The following is a 23,774-nucleotide window of genomic DNA, read 5'->3' as shown; positions in this document are numbered from 1 at the left end:
CATAGACTGCTTCATATGGAGTCATTTTAGAGGCAGTGTGGTAAGAGGTATTGTACCACCATTCAGCTAAAGGGAGCCACTTGGCCCACTGATGTTGTTGTTCGGAAGTGAAGCAACGAAGATAAGTTTCCAAGCATTTATTGACAATTTCAGTTTGACCATCAGTTTGTGGGTGATAGCCCGAACTCATCTTCAGTTTGGTGCCAGTTTTCTGAAACAGTTCAGTCCAAAAATGACTGGTAAAAGTTGCATCACGATCAGAGACAATGGAAGAAGGGAGTCCATGAAGACGAAATATCTGGTCCATGAAGATTTGTGCAACAGAGGAGGCAGTATAGGGGTGGCTGAGGGCACAAAAATGACTATATTTTGAGAGACGATCAACCACAACCAAGATCACTGTCTTGCCACCGGATTTAGGAAGCCCTTCAATGAAATCCATAGAAATATCAGTCCAAATCCGTGTAGGGATGGGCAATGGTTCGAGCAAGCCAGGAAGGAGGGTCGTTTCACCCTTGTGGCGTTGGCAAGTATCACATTCAGCCACCATCTGTTGAATCGTCTGTTTCATCCCTTTCCAAAAGAAGTTTCTCCTTGCTCGCTCATAAGTTTTGAGGAAGCCTGAGTGCCCTGCTGAAGGAGAAGCATGGAGTTCATAAAAAATAGCCTGATGTAGAGCTGGGTTCTGAGGAAGCACTAGCCGACCCTTGTATCGAAGAGAAGCACCATCCCAAGAGTAATGTGGTATAGCAGAAGGATTATTGGCTAGCTGGTGAATGATTTGAGATAAAGAAGAGTCACTGTCATAGCCCTGCTGAACAGACGCTAACCAATTGGGAATGGGCATAGAAATAGCGGAAAGGGAAGCTTGATTATCAAATGTGCGAGAAAGAGCATCTGCCACAATATTCTCCTTACCCTTCTTGTAGGTGATCTCATAATCATACCCCATGAGTTTGCTGACCCATTTCTGTTGTGTAGGAGAGGATACCCGTTGTTCCAGGAAGTATTTCAGACTTTGGTGATCGGTTCTGATGCAAAAATGACTCCCTAAGAGGTATGGCCGCCACTTCTGTACAGCATGCAAAATAGCCATCATTTCTTTTTCATAAGTAGAGAGGGCTAGATTCTTACCAGAGAGGGCTTTGCTAGTGAACGCAATAGGATGGTCATCTTGCAGGAGAACAGCACCCAATCCATTGCCGCAAGCATCACTCTCAATAGTGAAGGGTTTGGAAAAATCTGGCATCGCGAGAACAGGTGTACTGCACATAGCCTGTTTCAGTTGTTCAAATGCAGTCTCAGCAACAGGGGTCCAGGAGAAGGCATCCTTTTTTAACAGAGCTGTCAATGGTGCTGCAATTTTCCCGTAATCTTTGACAAACTTGCGGTAGTAGCCAGTCAACCCCAAAAAACCCCGAAGGCTCTTGAGAGTTTTAGGATGCGGCCAAGTTTTCATGGCATCTATTTTTGTAGGATCCACCCGCACGCCATGGTGTGCAACAATATGCCCGAGATACTCCACTTCCTCCTGGCCAAACACACATTTAGATAGTTTTGCACAGAGTTGATGATCAGAGAGAAGTTGCAAGACAAGCTCCAGATGATGGAGATGCTCAGCCCAAGTTTTGCTATATATGAGGATATCATCAAAGAAGACCAGAATGAATTTCCGGAGGTATGGTCGAAATATGTTATTCATCACTGCCTGAAATGTTGAAGGAGCATTCGTGAGGCCAAAGGGCATGACTAAAAATTCATAGTGACCATCATGTGTGCGGAAGGCAGTTTTAGGTATATCCTCCTCATTAACCCGAATTTGATGATACCCAGAACGAAGATCTAACTTGGAGAAAAAATGAGCCCCATGAAGTTCATCAAGAAGTTCATCAACAACTGGAATGGGAAACTTGTCCTTTATAGTGAGATGATTAAGTGCTCGGAAATCAATGCAGAGTCGCCATGACCCATCTTTTTTGCGAACAAGCAGAACTGGAGAAGAAAAGGAACTGGTACTAGGGCGAATAATACCTTGCTTCAGTAAGTCACGGACAAGTATCTCGATTTCGGTCTTCTGATGAAATGGGTAGCGGTAGGGCCTGATGTTGGGCGGAACACTGCCAGGAAGGAGCTGAATACGGTGGTCCTCTGGACGAGAAGGAGGTAATCACACAGGTTCAGCAAATATACCAGAATACTTGTCCAAAATGTGTTGGAGATCGGCAGGAGTGCTAGAGACTGCTGATGGTTGCATCTGAATGGAATGGAGCTGAGCGATGACACCATGTGAATTTTTCTTAAGAAGTTTTTCCATACGGTGTGAACTGATGATGCTGAGAGACCCTGGTTGTAAGCCTTTCAAAGTGTGTTGGTGCCCCTCGGCTGAAAACTGCATCCAAAGTTCAGCAAAATCCCAGAGAATGGGGCCAAGAGTGCGTAACCATTGGGCACCCAAAACCACATCACAGCCACCTAAGGGTAAGGCAAACATGTCAGAGCGCATGTTATAATCTCCAATAGAGAGACGCACATTGCGACATTTCCCTTTACAAGGTAAAGTGCCCCCATTGGCAATCATGACTTCAAAGCTAGAGCAGGGATGGATAAAGCAATCAGCCTGTTTGGCTATTCGTGGATCAATGAAGTTATGAGTGCTACCAGAATCAATGAGTATAGTAAGAGGGATCTTCTTGAAGAAACCCTGGACCCGCATGGTTTGTGGAGTAGTGACTCCTGCCAAAGCATGGACAGATATCTCTGGTGGAGCTTCTGGTGAAGGAGGTTCAGGCTGGTGAGGCTCAACCTCATCATCCACTGTTTCCTGAGCATCTACATATTCTTCCAGTTCCGGTGGAGAATCCACATCCAAGAGATAGAGCTTTTGTTGAACACATCTATGGCCCCGAGACCATTTCTCATCACAATTATAACAAAGCCCTTTGTCTCGCCTGACTCGCATCTCTGTTTCAGACAAGTGCTTGATCGGAGTAGTTCTGGGAGCTGGTATGACTGGAGGGTTGTGAGAACCTGTATTTCTGAATGGAACAAAATTAGATCTGGAGCGTTGTAGAGCACTAATCTTGTCTTCCGCTAACTTAGCCAACCCAAGGGCTTCCATCATTGTAGTAGGTCGAAACATTTTGACTTCTGAGCGAAGTGCATCCTTCAGACCACTGACAAAACAACTACGGAAGAATTCATCAGACAAGCCCTCTGTGTGATTAGCTAATTTTTCAAACTCTGTCTGGTATTCTCTTACAGTGCCTGTTTGACGCAGTTTAGTGAGTGCTCCTGTGAAATCATCAAAGGAACTAGGGCCAAAGCGCTCCAAAATGAGGGTGCACAATTCTCTCCACGTTGGGCCTACATTAGCCTTGATGTACCAAGGGAACCATTGAAGAGCTTCATGTTCCAAATGAAAAGATGCAAGGGAAACTTTGTGGTTATCCAAAGTATTATGCAAGCTGAAATACTGCTCTGCCCTATAGATCCATCCAGTCGGATCAGAACCATCGAAGCACGGAAAATCAAGCTTTGGTCCACGGAAATTGCCAGAAGAGGACCCAGTATCTCCTGAATGGTTTCGGCTCATGGCTGACTGCTGAAAGTTAAGACCCAGAATTTTGTCATCCAGATCTTGAAGTTTGGTTTTGAGGGATGCAATTTCCTCTTCCATGATTTTTGCTCCTGTACGCGTAACAACCATAAAACAAGGGTTTTTTTTTTTTTTTTTTTTTTTTTTTTTGGGAATGGGTAGAAGATGAGAAACAAAAACTTTTTTAGTTACGGCAAACTTGGATTTGGGTAAAACTCATATAGGAAATGGGTGTTCGACGGGTGGTGGGAGACTATCTGGGGACAAGGGAAAAAGAAAAATGAGGGTTTCAAGGGTAGGGAGGCGAAATGAGGCGAACAGTCCAAGAGGGATAAGGGAGCAAAATGAGGAATTGAATCTTGTGGCTCAGTTTGGTGGCGATCGGATGAGAGGTGAAAAAGATAGGGCAAACCCTAAAATTAGATAAATGAGGGATTTAGGGCTTTGATATGTAAAATTTGGGGTTGGGTCGCCAAAGAAGGAAGTATGCGAAATGATATTGCAGACGTTCTGCGGAAGTATGAGCAGAAACAGAAAGCAAACAAGGAAGCTACGACTAAAAAACAGAAAAATTTTTACTCGTTTTTTTTTTTTTTTTTTTTTTTTTTTTTTTTTTTGAGAACAGTCGACTTAGAAAAATTCACTCACAGACAGAACAACTGAAAAGAGTTATTGCAATAACAAGAGATATTAGAAGTGAGAGGAACCTGAAGGCCACGACAGAAAAAAAAAAATTTGATGTAATTTCCACCCAGCGAGCCCAAGAGAGTGCTCTGATACCAGATGTGATGAACCTCCTTATAGCAATATCGTGAGAATGCTCGAAATAACAGAATACAAAGTGATAGCAGAACTCAGAATGAATCTACTGATCGCAGGCCACTTCGAGGGGGTAACCTCCTTTGAGCAAGCTCAATACAATAAATTCGTCCGTGCCCATCAAGGGCCTCAACCTATTCTTATATACTGGGTACGATCTAGAAAAGTAATACTACCTATGCATGTGGGATAATAAAATATACTCGCGGGACGACTTACAAAGCATATGCGTCCAACAACACTACTCTAACAAAATAAACAGAAGGAACACACAGGTTCCTAACAAGTATGCATTGAATGTTGAGAGGGCTTTGTGATTCATGATAAAGACTCCCATGTATGCAGGCAGGAAAAGGCATTGCATGGCCTTAAACACGCCCCCCATGCTTGGTATGAGAGGATAGACCATTATCTTTTGAGCTTGGACTTCCTAAAGAATGATGTTGATCCAAATCTATACATTAAGGTATATGATGACAAAAGTGTTGATTTTAGTGTTGTATATTGATGATTTATTTCCCACTGGTAATGATGATCTCATTGTTAAATATAAGGAGAAGTTAGCTTCTAAATTTGAAATTAAAGATGTTGGTTTGTTGCATTATTTACTTGAGCCTGAGGTATGGTAAAGACCAAATGAAATCATATTGAGTCAAGGAAAATATGCAATTGATATTCTGAATAGATTGGGCAAGTTAGTGTGTAAATCTATGGTGACTCCTATGAAAGCAAATCAAAAAACGTTACATGAAGATGCAGCCACTTCAGATTTAGTTGATCCTACTATGTACAGGCAGTCAATTGGCTCTTTGAAATATTTGGTAAAGATAGGGCCTCACATATACTATGCATTGAATACCTTAAGTCAGTTCATGTGTGAACCAAGGCAAATCCATCTTGTGGCGGAAAAACACATATTGATATATGTTTGTAGTACAGTGGGAATTGGATCGAAATATTCTTCATGTGTAGAGTTGAACTTGTTGAACTTGAAAGGGCTCTTTGATTCAGATTGGGCAAGGTGTGTGCCTGACAGGAAGAGTACTTCAGATGTTGTTTCAGCCTAGGTTCAGCCATGATTTCCTAGTGCAGCAGGATACAATCTTGTTTTGCTCAAAGTACAACTAAAACAGAATATGTTGCAGCCTATGTAGCTGCAAGAGAAGTTGTGTGGCTTCGAAAATTGCTTGCAAGTTCGTTTGGGCAACCTTTAGGACCTACAGTGATTATGTGTGAAACCAAAGTTGTGTGAAGCTTTCGGTTAGTCCAATAGCATTACTTGACAAATATGGTTCAACAGAAAGAAGTTGAACTCGAGAACATTTTTACAAAGGAGCAAACTATGGACATTCCCAAACCACTTCCGAGAGTGAAGTTTTGTTACTTCTGGAATAAGCTTGGTATAGTGGAGAATGATGCTCTTGCTGAGAGAGAATCTTAGTTCCAGTAATCCTCTTGCATGTGTTAATGAGTTCTTTATGAGGGAAGTACGAGGAGCAATCCCTTGTTAATAAGTTTTTCTTTGCGAGAGAAGTTTGAGGAGCAATAGCTTGTTAATGAATTCTTCTCTGTGAGAGAAGTTCGAGGTGAGGTCCCTTGTTAATGAGTTGTTCTTTGCAAGAGACGTTCGAGGTGAAATCCCAGGTTAATGAGTTCTTCTCTTTGAGAGAAGATCGAGGTGAAATCTCGTGTTGATGAGTTCTTCTCTGTGAGAGAAGTTCAAGGTGAAATCCCTTGTTCCACCCTCTGGGAATAGCTATAGTGGATCCACCCTCTGGGAGTAGCTATGGTCCCTTGTTAATGAGTTCTTCTCTATAAGAGAAGTTTGAGGTGAAATCCCTTGTTCCACCCTCTGAGAGTAGCCATGTGTGTGACTCCATGTGTAACATGTTCATTTCCAGTAACCAATTAATTCATTACTTAAATGTAATACCTTTACAATTTTAACCGAATGAAAGGAGTGACAGATATAATAGTTACTCTACATTTTCACAAGGGGAAATACGAGTTAAACTATAACTTACAAATCATAAAACTGAAAATTAAAATAACATTTCAGATCTAGGTTCACATGAAATACAATTAAAACTACCGCATCCATTCTATTTCCAACTCATGATTATTTAGTGGAACTGAATCCTAACATCTAATGTAAAGAAATAACAGAATTTAACCAAGTATCTACATATATCAAATGAAATACAAGAACATAAAGTAAGTACACGAGAATATGCAAATAATGTCCCTATGTTGTGCAAGCCTTGGCATCTAGAAGAGAGAAGAAGCATTGTCATGGGCTTAACCACCCAACCATGGACCCTTAAGTATCCCCACACAATCTCTACCGAAAAAGGCCCTCCCTACCCTGGAATTAGGCTTGGGTTGCCATTGAGCATCTTGGTGTTAGGGAGTTGGCTAGTCAGCTGATGAGGCAATGAACACCTTCCATCAACCTATCTTCTATCCGCAAGCACTCTGACCTCTAGTGATCACAATAGCAATCATGAAACTAATCTACCTTGGCCAAGGATTTTGAATGGGCATTATATAAGCCCAATCACGCACCACTCGACTTCATGAGATGACTTAGTTGTTTAGATATGATTATTGTTACTGATTTGTGTTTACTTTTTCTTATACGGGTATTCCCATTCACACCCTTCATCTCAACCATGCTGGTCCTCGTGCATGAATTTTTGAGTGATTCCTTAGGTGAAATATGGCCTTTGAATATACACCACCATCTCATTATGCCAAATCTGGCCTATGGCATTACAAATGAAAAACATAATTCTTTTTTGATTGTTCCAATATCATACAAGGGTTGTACTCATCTTAGAGGTATATTGACAATACCCCGGTACGAGCTGGCACTCTTGATAGAGATTCATTAACTAAGCTTAATCATAGTCAAAATGTTTTCATGGACATATTCTTTCCATCAACATGACGGCTCTTTCTTATATCGATACAAAAGAAAACAAAAGAATAAATACATAGGTTGTGGATCATTCCAAACTCTAAATTAAAGAAAGATCTCGATGCCTTCTTTGATAAGCCAATCAAATAATTATGTTGTTTGATTTCGGAAAAACATAAAGACGAAGAGAGTATAAATCATGAACTAAGAATTTCAAGCTTGACTTGAGCACTGTATGAAAACAATCAATGCTGAATATGGTCGGCACTCCCATCCAAAAATAATCGCAAGGCTTCATCCTGTAGATGGACGCTAGTAGTCTTGGCCAATAACCGGCTCACTCAAAGCAATTGATGGCAATGAATGTACACTAGCTTTGGAATAAGAACAGAAGCTATGGGCAAACAGATGATTCACGGCAAGGAGCAGAAAGTAGAAATCAAACTACTAAGCGAAAATGGAGAAGCAATAATAACAACCCATCCTTGAGAGGTGAGCATAGAATGCAAAGGCTCCAAATGCATGCTCAATTACGCAAGAAGTCTAAGGTGGCAAGGTGCTCAACAAGGCCATCAATTCAAAAATATAAATAAATTATGATGAACCATTTAACAATTATAAGGCCCGATGCAAAGAATTATGAAAGGTGGCCATGCATGAAACAATATTAATCCTTAGCCAAGGTGAAAGAATAATAATACCTTCACTCTCTTAATGAATTAGCATAAGGACATCATTGTACTTACCTATACTCATAAGTGTATGTACACATACATGCATATAAGCATACATCCTAAACATAAGTAATTAATGTATACGTTCAAAAATAGGCATATGCATCTAATTCACAAATGCATAAATACATATGTATGTATGTACACATATGAGTATATATAGGTATCATGGTGTCGTATTAAAACATGCTTTACATAACAAAAGCTTCTCAAATTATAAAGGTAACAAATTTGTTAATGCTTGATGGTTTTCCTTTATTATTTATGATTATGATCACTGGTTAGCTCATGGTAGTCCAAGGTTCTCTCTTGCTCGCCAAGCTGTCTACCCATAGTCAAGGTAGTGAGATTCCATACCTGATGGTTCGTCAGTGGATTTGGTGCCCCATTCGTAACTCCCATTTTGGCAATACTTCCCCCCTTCATCATGCTCCTACAAAAAGGAACATCGTAGAGTAATAACATATTCCCATGATTTCAAAATATCACATAATCGTTTTCAATTTCCATGCTATTCATTTTCAATTTCAAGTATAACAATTAACTAACATGTTATATAAAATAACTATGTTCCCCAAGGACGCGTACCCGGCCTAAAACCAGGAGTTTCGGAAACAAGGACTTCCCGAGGACGAGGGGACGGGTATGGGACATCCCCCAGCCATCCCCAAAAAGGGCAAATTATCAGGGGATGTCCCTGAAACTTGGGGACGGCTGGCCATCCCTGGTACAGAAAGGGGACGCCTAGACGTCCCCCAACTGTACCGGGTACGGCCAGCTGTCCCCAATTTTTTTTTTTTAATTTAATTTTTTTTTTAAATGAAAAACAAAAAATTAATAATTTTAAGGCTCCTTACTAGGTTGCTGAGGTGGGCCCCACCCCTCCAAATCCGGTAGAGGCAAAATTGGAGTAGTAGTCTACTTCATTTTTCTATGTTATGTTTTTTATGTTGAATGTCAAGGTACTTATGATACATTGATACTTATTACTTTATAGCAGCCCTCTAGCCTTTGGACGTATAGCTTTAGGTATATTTAGATTTAGATTTTCAGATTTATCATGCTTATCATTATGATATTGTTCACTGATATTGATATGTATTTTGACAATTGAGTATTGAAATCGGATATTATTTCCTAGATGGCATTCAAATGTTGTATGTTATGGTTCTATAGTGTTTAAATGACATGCTTTCTGCTTAGTTTCATATGAATGACATGTATATTTGCAAATTTCAATGTATATTTTAAAATTTCCCTATATACATAGTCGTCCCCAAAATCACCAAAAAAATTTGCCGTCCTGGAAACCCGTCCTGCCATCCCCGTACCGAAAACTCGAGGGAACATAGTACAATAATAACGAACAACCAAAATTTCCATTTCACATGATCAAATATTTCAAAAATTTTACCAGTCAGCTGACTTCACATGAACTCTCAAGGGCTATGAGATCATTTTTTTTAAAGGCAAAAATTTGGGATGTAACACCATGACTTTACTTACTGTTATTGCTTCACCATCTAGGAGTAGCTATGGTGAATATCGTTATGCTGAGTTAACAATTTATATTAAGAAAATATATGATGAGATTTTCTTGTTGACATTCATTTTGCATACAACTTTGTGCACTTGTCATGAGATGACATAATGAAGATCTCTCTTGCTAAGAGGGGGTGATGACTATTGTAGCAGTGATAGAAATTGTTCTACCCCTGATGATTGCTGATAGTTCTCTAAGATTCATATGCAGTTCACTCTTTGAATTTACTGGTTGTGCCTCCTTCAGTTTTGGTCTTCAGCATTCCTCGGAGCTGATGTTGTTTTATCTCTGCAGTTCCTGTGTTGTTTGGGCTTTTGTCTATGCACATATCTTTTCCTTTTGGCAGCTCGTTCATTGTCTTATGTGCTTTGGCTTCCATGACTTATGACTCAGCTGTCGAGTTAGTCTTGTTTTGCTTATGTGTGGCGTTTCTATTACAATAATAGATAGTCGTCAATTATTAGTTAATGGTTATCTATTGTAAATATCTAGTTAGCTTTAATTTGCTTTCGTTTTTTAGCTTTCTCTATTAGAATAGAATGTTCCTATTCTTTACAATCATTTCCTAAGGAAACACCCTTTTATTCTTTTGTATAAATTGACCTTTCAATCTCTGTTAATAACAAGCAAGTATTTTACCAATTACTTCCGTAATATGGTATCAAAGCCTGGACTTTAAATTTTTTGAAATTTTTAATTTCTTTCGAAATTATCTGCTCTTAAAATTTTGAAATTCTTTCTAAAGTCTTTCATGGTTTTTTAAGTGCTTCAAAATACTTGACATTGGCTAGGGTTTTTAAGAAACTAGTGTCTACAAAATTGCGTCTTTTCTTCTAGTTCAGAACTAGACACGCCTACAACTAGCGATTTTTTATCTCCTCTGCAAAATTGCAACTTCAATCTCAGAAATCATGGGTTTTCGTCCTTAGACATCACAAGTTTCCAAAGTTTTGTTTGAAAGTTCACGTCTGCTATTGCTGAGGCCATTTTTTAACAAATCATGGCATCCATTCACGTTTTTTCAAGCATCAGTCAAATCACGATTTTAAGGGTGAAAATTTTGCTCATTTAGTGTCCATTCTTCCTCGTATGTATCGTCCCTGCAAAAACGCCTCAATTCTGACCAAAAAAAAAAGGCTTTTTTTTGACTTGCAAATACCATTTTTCTACTATTTTTGACCTCCATGGCTGCCGACCTGGTTTTTTGCTCGAAACCCTAATTTTTTGAGCTCGAAAAAATATTTTGATTTTAGATTCTTGGTGGGTTTTTCAAGAGCTCAATAGGGTTGTCGTTAAATTTTTCTAGGTGCTTTGATTTGCGTGTCTCAATTTTTGATCCAACGTATCCAAAAAACAACATATTCCTTTCGAGTTTTTCGAGCTCTCTTCTGGGTCACTCTCCGTTTTTTCTGAGTCTTCCTTTTTTAGCCTCAAAGAATGTGCATAGATTTTCACAATTTTTCATTGGAAAACATGCCATGGCATCTTTGACTGTTACATCCCGGAATTTTGGCCTAATTTTAAATTGTTCATAACTATTGGATTTAATAGATTATCCTTTCATGATAATGTGAAATAGGTAGTTATTTATATACGTTGTATTAATTGTTAACGAAGATGGTCGTTAACCATTAACTATTATTAGATGATTAGCAGTTGTTTGATTTAAAATAACGATTATTATGTTTTTATGAATTATTATAGAATTATTATTATGGCGGAAAGTGTTTTTATGGGTGATTGCAGGAGAAGATGAAGAGGAGGGAAGCATTGCTAAACAGGATCATCGGAATGGGATGTTCACATAGTTCAGTCATCAGGATCCACAAGTATGACCTTAAACTTCTTTGGAAAGGACGCAACGACTTGATCATAGGATACATTTTTGGGACCTACATGAGCTATTAACAAAATAATCTAAGAAAACATAAAATAATCTAATTTAAAATATAAAACATACCTTGAGATTTTTTAATTGATCTTCATCATATTATTATAATAAATATTTACATACATACATATAAATATAAAAATGAAATGGCACCAATAAATTATAATAACGTAATTTAATGATGTCACCCCATTGATATACTTACATGAACGTATATAAGTAAACATTATAATAACAATTGTAAATTGTAATCTTTCCAACTTTTTATTTTATTTTTCTTTCCCTCTCTTTTCATTATCGATTTAACACTTGGAAATTCGAATTGACACAAAATCTTTTAAAAATCGATGGAAGCCAAGAAGTCACAGCTTGGTTCTCTATTTGAAAGCCGTGAGAGGGGTCGGGATCTTTCATTCCTCACTCGGCCACATATCTTATTATCTTTGTCACCTTTAGCACCCGGTTACACCCATTTCCAAGAGTCGAAAATCCCTTCTTTTACCAATCTAATCGTCCATTACAAGTAAACAATCTTGTCGAGTACACCCAGTCATTGGGGATTAAGTCCTCTGTAGTAGATACGTCTGCAATATCTTAAGGAGAACAGACTTCCAAATCAAATGCCAAGTTTTCAAACTTCATTACCACCACACACCCATTATATCTTCCATATCGCCCATTTAAACCTTGTCAAGCAGTTTAATTTATGCTCCTTGCCGTGCAATAATCTGGCGAAAGATCTATGATCATATGTTTTGCAAGTAACGCGTCAACGCAACTAGAGAGGACCAGACAGAGTTCGAGTTCTTCAGTACAATATCAAATACTTAACAGGTCATGAGTTATCCTTCCAAGTTTTTAAAAGCAATTCTATAGCAGCCAGCTAGGATCAAAACTTCCTCTTATGTCCATATTCATGTTACTTTAACTTGTTGAATGAACCCTGAAGATTTAAAGAGAACTTCTTCTTAATTTCTTTTAACCAATTGAATAGTATTCCATACCAAAGAGAGTTTCTAAATACAATAAGAACTTGTATGAATATTGTTGATCTCAAAAATAAGATGTCACAAATCTTGATGGAAGAAATCAAGGGCGGGATGCTCATAATCTTTTAATACACTTGGGATTCACCGGCATTGTAGCCATGAAGGGGTGAAGAGGTGTAAAAGGGCAAAAAGCTCATATTCTTTAATACACTTGGGAATCACCAGCTGTGTAGCGAAGTATGGTGAAGAAGTGGAATAAATCTGCAAGAAAATTAAAGAGAATTCAGACATGAATAACTTAAATGAAGAATACTTAATAGCTCATGCTCATCCCTATAATGAATCTTGTTGTCAAGTCGAGCAGTGGTGATCAGGTCGTTGAACCCATCGGAAATCCTTGGCCAAGGTAGTTTATAGGCATGTTTTTCATCTAATGATCACTTGATGTCAGTAGCCCCAATTATGTAAGCATGTTCGTTTCATAACTGAACAAACATTCAAAACACTAAGATGCTCAGGTGGCTGGACTAAAGAACATCCCAAGTCCGATCCCAAAGTAGGGAGGGTCTTTCTAATTTTAATAGAATGTGTGGGGATAAGTATGGTCTGAGGTTGGGAGGTTAAGCCTATGACAATGCTTCTCCTCTCACCAAAGCAGAGGCTTGCACAACCAATTAAAGTTCCTCCAATGACACTTGTACGTTCCTTCTTTTTTTGTTAAGTATTTACTTTAGTTGTTAATCAGTTGATCATGAATACAGTTATGCTAGTTAATCGTTAATCTATTAATTTAAGTTGATCGTGAATACAGTTGTGAATAGTTAATTGTTGATCTAGTTATTACAGTTGATCATGGATACAATTATGCTAGTTAATCGTTAATCTATTTATTTCAGCTAAACATGAAAACAGTTGTGAATAGTTAATCGTTGATCTAGTTATTTCAATTGAATATGATTACAGTTTTTTTTGTTAATTGATAAAAGCAGTTAATGTCATGTGAAAAGGATTTAGTTATCTATTTATAAACACTAGGAGTTTTTAGTTTAAATCGTCTTTGATTTAGATATGAAAATCTGTTTGTTACACTGACAAACATTCTGCTTGAGCACAACTCCAAATTCAATGGTCGAATTTATAGCACTGGGAAGCAGCAAATCATTGCAAATTTTGAATATCGGAACACCGATCAACTTGTTATGGGTGTTACGAAACATCTGACTGCTCCTAGTTCTGATCAGGATACATAGGATCTGAATAATCAGGAGGTAGTGATGCTTCTTAAATTATCCGTGGCTAATGATCAGCTTTCTCAGATTCCATCCGGCAAGACAGCTGCCAAGATATGGACACATCTTAAAGATCTTCATGAGACCTCTAACAAAAGCAGAGCCTTCTTTCTAAAAAAACACTTTGTTTTCTATTGTTATGGATGAGCACACCAGAAACGGATTCAGGAAATCCATGATCAATTACTTGCCATCAGTCGCAAGATGGAGGAAGAGGATATTGCGGTAATCACTCTTCAGAGATTACCAAAGTCCTATGAGCATTTTATCGAGACTCTCAATATCACATCTTCTCATGTTGATTTGAAGTTCACTAATCTTTGCACCCTACTGCTTCAACAAGATCGATGGAAACAACAATTTGGTAGCAACTCCAGTTCCAACTCCACAAAGCAAGCCTATGCTGCAAAATCCTTTCAGAAGGATAAAGGCAAGTTTCAACAGCCATCTCAACAGAAGTCTTTTACTCTAGCATCAAATGGTTCTTGAAAGAAGAACATTCAATGCAACTAATACCACAAGTTTGGACGCATGAAGGTTGAATGTCGGAAACGCTTAGCTGCCCAATCTAAGCAATCAGGTTCGCAGCCCAAAGCGAACAGTGCAGAGCACATTGAGCAAGCGGAATCTACCTTTTACGCCTTTATGGCTAAAAGACCTGTAGATCATGTGAAGTCGTCTGCCTGGTACATTGATTCAAATGCCTCTCGTTATTTCACTCACCGCAAAGACTGGTTTATTGACTACCAACCTTATTCAAACTCTGTTATTTTTGGTGGCAAAGAAGAGTACACAGTAGTCGGAAAAAGCAACATTTAGATTCAATCTGTTAAGAGGAATCTCATATTCCTTGATGTGTACTACGTTCCAGGGATGGAACTAAATCTACTCTCAGTCAATTAGTTGTTGCAACATTCTCCACACTTGGCAGTCACCTTCAATTCACATCAGTGCACCATCACTGATCGAGCCACTAAGTCTACTGTTGCAGTGGGTCTTGAGGATCATGGTCTTTTCAAACTTACTAATTCTAATGATTCTCAGGACTTAGCTATGGCTGCTCGACGGTCTTCTGTCAACACACTTTGGCATCAGCAATATGGGCACTTCAATGTGCATTATCTCTCACAGCTTACTCGAGATGAGCTTGTTCTTCGATTGCCAGAGATTCAGACTCAACAGCTTGGAGTTTGTGATGCATGCCAGGCTAAGAAGCAACATCGCACACTTTCCACCAATGGCGATTCATGACAAGATTCTCAGGTACTTCAGCTTGTTCATGCCGATATCTACGGCCCTGGCCACTCCTTCTATTCTTGGGTCTAGGTACTTTCTGTTGTTTGTTGATGATTTCAGTAGAAAAATGTGGGTGTATTTCCTTAAAAAGAAATCAAATGCATTTCCTGTATTTCAGAAGTTTAACACTTTAATTGAAAAAGAGTCTAGGAAATCTATTATTACTCTTAGATCAGACAATCGGGTGGAATTTTGTTCTAATGTTTTCTCCAACTTCTTCGATACACGTGGCATCAAACGACAGTTAACCACACCCCACACACCACAACAAAACAAGGTAGTTGAACATCGGAATAGGACAATCATTGAGATGGCTTGAACACAAACATGTTCCGAAGCAATTTTTGGCAAAAGCAGTTAACACTGCAATTTATCTATCAAACCGGTCACCCGCAGTGGCAATGAAAGGTAAAACTCCAAAAGAGGCTTGGTCAAGTCGCAAGCCCAGAATTAGTCACCTGAAGGTTTTTGGCTCCCTTGCTTTTGTTTGGATCCCTAATGTGTCACGCACCAAGTTGGATGCCAAGAGTCAAAAACTCATGCTTGCTAGATATAGCAGTCTTCACAAAGCCTATCACCTAATCAATGTTGAGACATCTCGTCTCATTGACAATCATGATGTAGTCTTTGATAAGCAGCAAGGACCTTTCATGCATGTTTCTCCTGTTCTTGATCCAACAAACCAGCCTATGCAGGCTCATGATTTGGGAGTTCGGCTTCCATTAGGTCCACCTGATGGGAGGGCTCTAGTAGCACCTACAGCTCCAGTTATACCAATGATACCTATACAGAAAGCTTCGGCTTCTCCTGCAGGATCATCTCGGTTTGTAGATGCTTCACTTGACTTTGATCTAGATTCTTCTGATGAGGAACCTGCTGATCAAGCATCTCTTGGTACTAATGTTGGTCATTCTCCTATCCGGCCTAAGTGGTGGGCTGTCACTTGTTGATCTTCGTGATAATGAGCTCATTGATGGGAGAACTACTCAAAAAAAGAGCAAAACTACAGATTCTGTTAACTTTGCTCTCATGGCCAACATTCACAATGTTTAAACCTCAAACATATTCCAAGGCTAAAGGAATTCTAGAGTGGGAACAGGCCATGACATCTAAACACTAGAGCCTGTTGAAGAACAACACCTGGGTCCTTTTTGATCTTCCACCAAGGAAGAAACCCATTGGTTGCAAATGAGTTTACAAAATCAAATACAAATCGGATGGTAATTTAGATAAGTACAAAGCTCATTTAGTGGCGAAGGGCTTTTCTCAACGTCAGGGCATTGATTATGAGGAGACCTTTGCTCCTACTACAAAGATGAGCACCATCATATTAGTCCTAGCCATAGCAGCACAGTTTGGCTGGAAGGTCCATCAAATGGATATCAAGAGTGCTTTCCTGAATGGTGATCTCCATGAAGAGGTCTACACGACGCAGCCTCCTAGTTTCAAGGTTGTTGGTAAAGACCATCAGGTTATCAGATTGGTAAAAGCCCTCTATGGCTTGAAGCAGGCCCCTCGGGCATGGTACATAAAAATTGATAAGTACCTCAGTGATCAAGGCTTCAAGAGGAGTTCTTCAGACTCAAATCTGTACATCAAGACTACTGACAGTAACATCATCCTTCTGGTTATTTATGTGGATGATCTGATCATCACTTGCAATTCGACATCTTTGATTCAAGGAATCAAACAAAATTTATGCCAGTCTTTTGATATGACTGACCTTGAGCTCATGCATTATTGCCTAAGTGTTGAAGTTTGGCAATAGTCTTCTGGTATATTCATCTCCCAGTCCAAATATGCCTCGGCCCTGTTAGACAAATTCCGCATGCAGGATTGCAAGCCTACATCTACACCTATGGAGAAAGGTCCCACAAAGTTTGATTCTCCTTCCGTTGATGAAACTACATACAAGCAACTAGTAGGTAGCCTCATCTACCTCTTTGCCACTAGGCCTGATATCAGCTTCACAGGCAGCTATATTTCACGCTTTATGACAGCTCCTAAGGCTAATCATTGGATGACAGCAAAGCGTGTGCTTAGTTATGTGAAGGGCACTTCAGATTATGGACTTCTATACTCTTGAAGTTCTAATCCTAAACTCAGTGGGTTCATAGATTCAGATTGGCCAGGCTCTATTGATGATAAAAAGTCAACTTCTGGATATCTATTCAGTTTGGGATCCGATGCAGTCACATGGACCAATAAGAAATAGCAGGCAGTTTCTCTCTCCTCTACAGAGGCCAAATACGGAGGGACTGTTAAGGCAAGATGTGAAGCTGTTTGGCTTCGTCGGATGCTTGGGGATATGCAGATGTCACCAGTAGGACCGACTACTCTATTTGTTGATAATAAAGGCATTATCAAGTTCACACGAAATCCAGTTTTTCATGAACGAACCAAGCATGTAGATGTTCACTATCACTACACAAAATAGCTGGTTGAAGACGGGACTATAGATTTGCAATATGTTCCTACCATAGATCAAACTGTAGACATTCTCACCAAGCCTCTTGGTCCTGATAAGTTTGTCAAATTCAAAGGACAGCTTGGTGTTCTAGATAGATTAACCATTAAGGGAGGGTATTACAATTATAGATAGTTGTCTATTATTAATTAATAGTTATCTATTGTAAATATCTAGTTAACTTTAGTTTGCTTTTTTTTTTTAGCTTTCTCTGTTATAATAGAATGTTTCTATTATTTACGATCGTTTCCTAAGGAAACATCATTTTATTCTTTTGTATATACTATAAATTGACCTTTCAGTCTCTGTTAATAACAAGCAAGTATTTTACCAATTACTTCCATAATAGTTTCAACATCATTGAGGCACCGTCGGCTTTGCCAAGCTTACGTGATCAGTTATATGTCCTGGCTGTTTTTGTTATGAAGCTCTTTGCCTTCTTCACAATATTGTCGGATCACTTAGTGTCTTCATGCGACAACCCTAATGAGTGTAACCATTGAAGACCTTTCGTCTTCCTATCTCCTTCATCGAGATACTAGTTTCGTTGGGTATTCTGAAAAGAATCATTCTTGGACAAGAAGTATTACTCGTAGTATTCTGGTGATGATCAATTCTATAGAGAATCACATTATTTCTGTGTATCATTATTCATCATGATCAGTTTGTATTAGATAATATATATTCTGTATGGTGTAATTTTTCTGAGATTACTCTGTGGTTACTTGTATTTGATCATTGAGTTTTTTATCAGAATCGTTGAAGCTTGTGATGAGATTTGTTCTAGGATTATTGACTGTCAATCTGTGACATCAATAAGTAGCAAAGTATAGTGATTGGCAATGAATCTGAATTAAGGTATCATCATTCTTGTTGGCTGGGTTGTTTCCTTGAAAGAGTAGGGTTTTTCCTAGGATAAGATTGTATTTTAGTTTTCTGTTTATTTGAGTTTAACTGTTGCATTCATATATATATTTCAGGTTCATATTTTAACAAGGCTCACAAAAAGAGCATGTATTATACCCTTACGTTCTGTCATTTTTTCATTTTATCTTCAGCAATTTAGATCTCAGCAGCATGAACATGTTGTTACACAATTGAAAGTATTTATTGACAATTGATTGAAAACTTAAAACTGATAAAATCATGAAAAAATTGCACGCTACAAGTCAATCCTGTGGGGGCTATCACCCCCATGCTCCACTCTAGCTTTAAAAGGTAAAAAAATAAAAAAGAATTTTGAAATGCACAGGATGACAAAGCAAAATTATTTTCCCTTCATTTGTCCTGAATTAAAAAAACCGCATTTTTCCCCCTTTTTCCCAAACATTTTTTGAGTAATTGAATTCCATTCATACTTTTAGTTTGCCAGGTCAAACCTAATTACAAGTATGCTACTATGATCAAAATAGACACATTTTCTAAATTCAACCTTTCTGTTTCTCATACATTATTAATTTATTAGAGTTTACTTTGTGTATTTATATAGTTTATTTCATTTGCTGACATTTTCACCAAGTCCACTGAACTGTGAAAGAGAGATTGCTTGCAGCTTTGTTACTCATATTTTCTCTGACATGAGCAAAACTACCACATACATCAAGACAAAATTGAAAGTTGTCAAAACACATATGTAATCAATGCTAACACAAACCAAACGGCCACCCTGCTGCTTCTAGTGGTTTTGACACTAAGAAAATTGTTCTTTATTTATGTTCTATTTCTTTGGAACCTAGTTCAAACATGTTTGACAATAGTGTTTTCAGATCACCTCAGAACCATCTGCCACTATGCAGTCCGCCCTCAAACTTGGATAATTCATTCTTGTTAAAAATCATCGTAAAAGAATCATCTAGAGTGTTTCAAGTTACATAGTTACTTCGACTAATCAATAAATCTTTTTATGTATCAATTTAGATCAAATATGGAGAGAGCCTGTTGTGCATACAACGGAAACAGACTACTTGTGTCTGATCTCTTTGCTTCTGAATATTAGTGGAGAGTTGGACACATGAGGAGATTGAGACTTGTGATTCCACTATCTTCCTAAAGCACTTTCAATCAAATACAGGGACTGTAAATTCTAGGAGATTCACTTTTTGCATTTGTTAAGCTGCTGAATAGATTTCAACAGTTGAAAGTGCATGCGGACCTCCTTACCCATTTCCTAACAATGGAATAGTTTTCACCTTAGATACTGAATCTTTCCCCAGACCACTGGATGCTGATGCTGATGCATCCTGGTGTGCAAGTGCTTTTGGACAGCACCACCACAAGCATCCACGGGCCTGGAATGAGCTTCCTGGGCGCATCCAAGCAGCATCATGGCATGTGTTGCATCTGGCACAAGTGCAACCATTTTTGGGTCAAATGATCTTGAACTTGCAAATCTTGAAGCAGCTGGAGATGATGAGAATGTGGATTTTTTGAGAATCCTTATGAGTCGGAATGACTGAATCTGATTAGTGAATCTTGAGTCTTGACTCTTGATTGATCAACATCATCATGAACTAAGTTTTGATTTTGTAATTCAAATTGCATTGGAATCTTGAACTTGAGTAATTTACTAATTAGTTATTCTAATTTATACATTTGTGTTTGTAAGGTAAATGTTGAACTATCAATGGTGAAGCATCATAATATGGATGTTAAGTTTTGTCCAGAAATAAAGATAGACAGCAATAAGAAAAGTAAATAAAATGCACAAAAGACACAAGATTATCCTGAGAAAACCTTCCACTTGAAGGGGAAAACCCAGCCATACCAGCACAAAAAATCTCTTTTCTTGATAATAAAAATGTTCAAGTGTACAATGTCTTTTGCTTGATACAATATATATAAAGAATAGAAAGACTCTTCGTTACACAACACAAGGTCTCTTCAGTTTCCAAATATACAACATTTCATATTTCCATACATATGCCTCTTCACATGACACTTTTTTTCTAAATATTATTACAAAAGTTTCAGCTAAAGATGACCATAACGGTCATATTTCTATTTCATAAAAAAAGAGATAAATATCTCTATTGTAGCTACAATCTTCAACAATGGAATAGTTTATTTTTGTATATTTCTTGTATTTCTTTGCACATACATATATACATATACATGTGTGTGTGTGTGTGTGAATTGCACATCTGTGCACCCAATTCTCGCATCTGCATCAGCATCAGCAACTTTGGTTTTTACTATATTTATTATTGCTGAATTGACAGCATCCTCAGCATATTGGGGGATAAGATTTAATGAAGCATTTGGTGATCTAAAGCAGTTAAAATAATAACAGGGGCTTCTTCTGTTGATTGACCATCACCCGTGGCACAGGTGTACACTAGAAGTGTTCCTCAGATGATGACAAATGTCATATAGATGAATGGTGACTTTGGCCATCGATTTTGAGTGTTGCATCAAGTTTGCAACTGTCGTATGCTTTATAAATCTATCCTTTCTCACTTCCTGTATAGTTGAGAGTAATTGGAAGAAAGTTTCCCTGTCAGATATGTATTCAGAAATAGAAACAATCAGACTATTGTTGAGGAACAATAATCTAGAACTGCTGAATGTTCTTTTGTATCATTCTTATTGCAGAGTAATGTGACTGTTGAGTCTACAAGCCCCATTGCGTGTGTTCATTTCTTTAGTCCATGTAAAGGATACTGGTAAGAAAAATGTTATAATTTGCATCTATATTTCTTTTCTCACCTGAATAGTGTAAGTCAGTAATGTAATTGTACTTCTCTCAGACTATATGTGATGCACATGATGAAGATTTATACGCATAGTTGCAGTTCACCATCACTTTGGTCGATTTACAATGGGACTCCATTGAGTGGCTTACTCACACACCCAAGATGGTATCATATGGAGTGTTTATTTGTGACTATCAAGTGCCTTGTTCGTGACCAATAAAAAAAGCATGTGAAGTCGTAAACATTATCTGCTTAAAAAAATATTCCATTTGCAGAACGCTACAACTTGTAAGCTCTGAAAGAATAAGTTGCATCTTATATGTCTAGAAGGGCATAGCTGCTTCTATCTCATATTCTTCCAATAAGTGACCATACCCCTAATGAAAATAGAATAATAAGGGAGCATCACGGGAATGTAAAGGAGCATGTGGCATGTGGCATGTGAATTTAAAACGAGTTCTCAGCCTCTGTTTGTCTGACTTTCTGGTGGTGGTGATGAGGGATCGTGGCGTAATTATTTTTAAGATCAAAAAAAAAAAAAACTTGAATTTTTGGGAAGGCAAAATAAGAAGCTATTAAATAATTGAAACAAATTAAAATTATTTTAACTGTCAAAAAGCAAACACATTGTGTTGAATTTGCAACAATAATCTCCCGCCTTTAATATTTTTTCAGGAACTAATCTGTGTTTTTCTAAACCAACCTTTTCTATTTTTATGTACTAATGGAACTGTCAATCTAACCCCAATAAAATGAGTTGTCCCCTCTAAATCCCAAAAATGAACGAGCGCTGCTTGGCCTAAACCTTGTGTCTACTAAATCATCTATAATGTTCCACCAAGATCCTGCCACCCAAAAAAATACATCCATACAAAATCTTGAGAAAGTTTACACGTCCCAGTGCTATTTAACATTCTCCAACTGTTTCTTGTTAAAATTTAGTTATAAGGCTGATAAATCCTTCAAATTTCCATGAGAGAAACTCTGATCCTAATATTTCAATTTGGACAAGATAACATTTAAAACTCTGTAAATTTAGGACTATAAAACCTTAGGATGGATTATTTTCATTGTAAACAGTTTTAAAATTCGGGTGAAGAAACAGGTAAAAGAATATAATAATGGATAGCTTATCTTGCCTTCTCCGAATAAGAGCATGGGGAACAGCCCGTCGAGGGCGAACATTCAAAACTTTTGTTGCTAGGCAAAATCCTCTCCCGGAGCTCTCGCTTTTGTGGTCTGCAAGGCAAAGTTACGTACATGTAATGTCTAGTCCTGTCTACTTCATCGCTAAATATTAAAACAGGGAAGAAAGAGTGACCTGAAACCTTGCGTTGCGGAGCATGTTTTCAGCAACAAGAGCAGGACCAGAAGGATTGTTATCGCTGACCTACTCGCAGAGGCTGCCATTCTCTACTTCGTGGCTATTCAGACATCTCTCATTCGTGCGTAATTTACTTTTTAAGCCCAATCAATCAATGCTGAAAGCAAAGTTCTATACGGTTATAGGTCAGCAGGCACGGTTCGGTTGGCACTCTTCTCTTTTCTTCTTCTCTTAGGGCCCGTTTGGCAACGGGAATACCGTTGGAATAGGGATTTGTGAATCCCGATTCTTTGTTTGGGTGCAAAACATTAAAATGAGAATAGGAATACGATTGGAATTAGTATTATAATTTTATCCAAAAAATGGGCTTATACAAATCCACCAAAATAGATGGAATAGGATTACTTATTCCTATTCCATATATTACTATGTTACAAAATATAAAATTTCGGGTCCGTGTCTTCAACTTTTCATTTCATGCATTTGTCGCTTGTCGCATTTTTCCAACTTCTTGTTGTTGGTGTTGTCGATGTTGTCGATGCTCCATGAGCAGTGTTCCATTTTTTGTCTTCATTCTTTCGTCGATGCTTCAGGTGTCGAGCAGTGTTTTTTTCCTACATTTTGGTTTTTGTTTTTATTATTCCATGTTGAATATCTGTGTTCGAATGGTTGTGTAGGGTTTTAGGGCAAGAAGCTTCTACAGAGGGTTTGGTCTTGCGGCATTGGTGGATTTGGTCTCACGCATCGACGATTGTTCACAAGTATTCATTTTATGTTGAAGATTTGAAATCATTTTTAGTTTCTATTTGCTACAATCCAGCTGCAGCGTTTTGTTTGAAGATTTTAGTTTGTAACTTTGTGGAGGATTTGATAGATTGTAAATGCCAGAAAATTTACCAAATTTAGTTAACATCATTAAATCAATTGTGATTGGCGTCTCAGTTTATATGTTGCCGCACCACATGTATGCTTCATTCCATGCTTGAAATTAGTGATTTGTGAACAGTTTGGCAGGGTTTCAGTCATTTTTCAGTTCATAATAGCTATGACCATATTGTCCCAAGGTTGCCATATAGATTGGACACTATTGTTGACTGTGCCAGCAGTTTCTATCAGCTTGTATTGCGGCACCCCCATATTATTATGCTTGCAATATTAAATAAGAATTTTGTAATCAAACTATATTTCTGCATATTTGTTTGTTGTGTGTTAATC

General features: G+C 38.1%; 1 protein-coding gene across 4 annotated transcripts in view; it reads right to left on the bottom strand.

Annotated features, from left to right (window-relative positions):
- LOC149548175 (structural polyprotein) overlaps positions 1 to 22,801 on the bottom strand; it is a 98,887-nt gene extending 76,086 nt beyond the window's left edge. For all 4 annotated transcript variants that reach the window (XR_016353998.1, XM_089792216.1, XM_089792217.1 and 1 more), the window contains exons 1-2: positions 22,557 to 22,801; positions 22,375 to 22,474 (exon numbers count right to left, since the gene is read on the bottom strand). Coding sequence is in view for 3 of the 4 variants with exons in the window: in XM_089792216.1 (XP_089648342.1) it covers positions 22,375 to 22,474; positions 22,557 to 22,645 (189 nt within the window). In the remaining variant the exon portion in view is untranslated. The remainder of the gene's footprint in view (positions 1 to 22,374; positions 22,475 to 22,556) is intronic.
- Positions 22,802 to 23,774: the final 973 nt, after the last annotated feature.

Source organism: Cupressus sempervirens, chromosome 7, assembly GCF_028749045.1.
Source record: "Cupressus sempervirens isolate cs-2001-9-10 chromosome 7, ASM2874904v1, whole genome shotgun sequence".
NCBI classification, from domain to species: Eukaryota; Viridiplantae; Streptophyta; class Pinopsida; order Cupressales; family Cupressaceae; genus Cupressus; species Cupressus sempervirens.
This window is presented reverse-complemented; position numbering and strand designations above follow the sequence as displayed.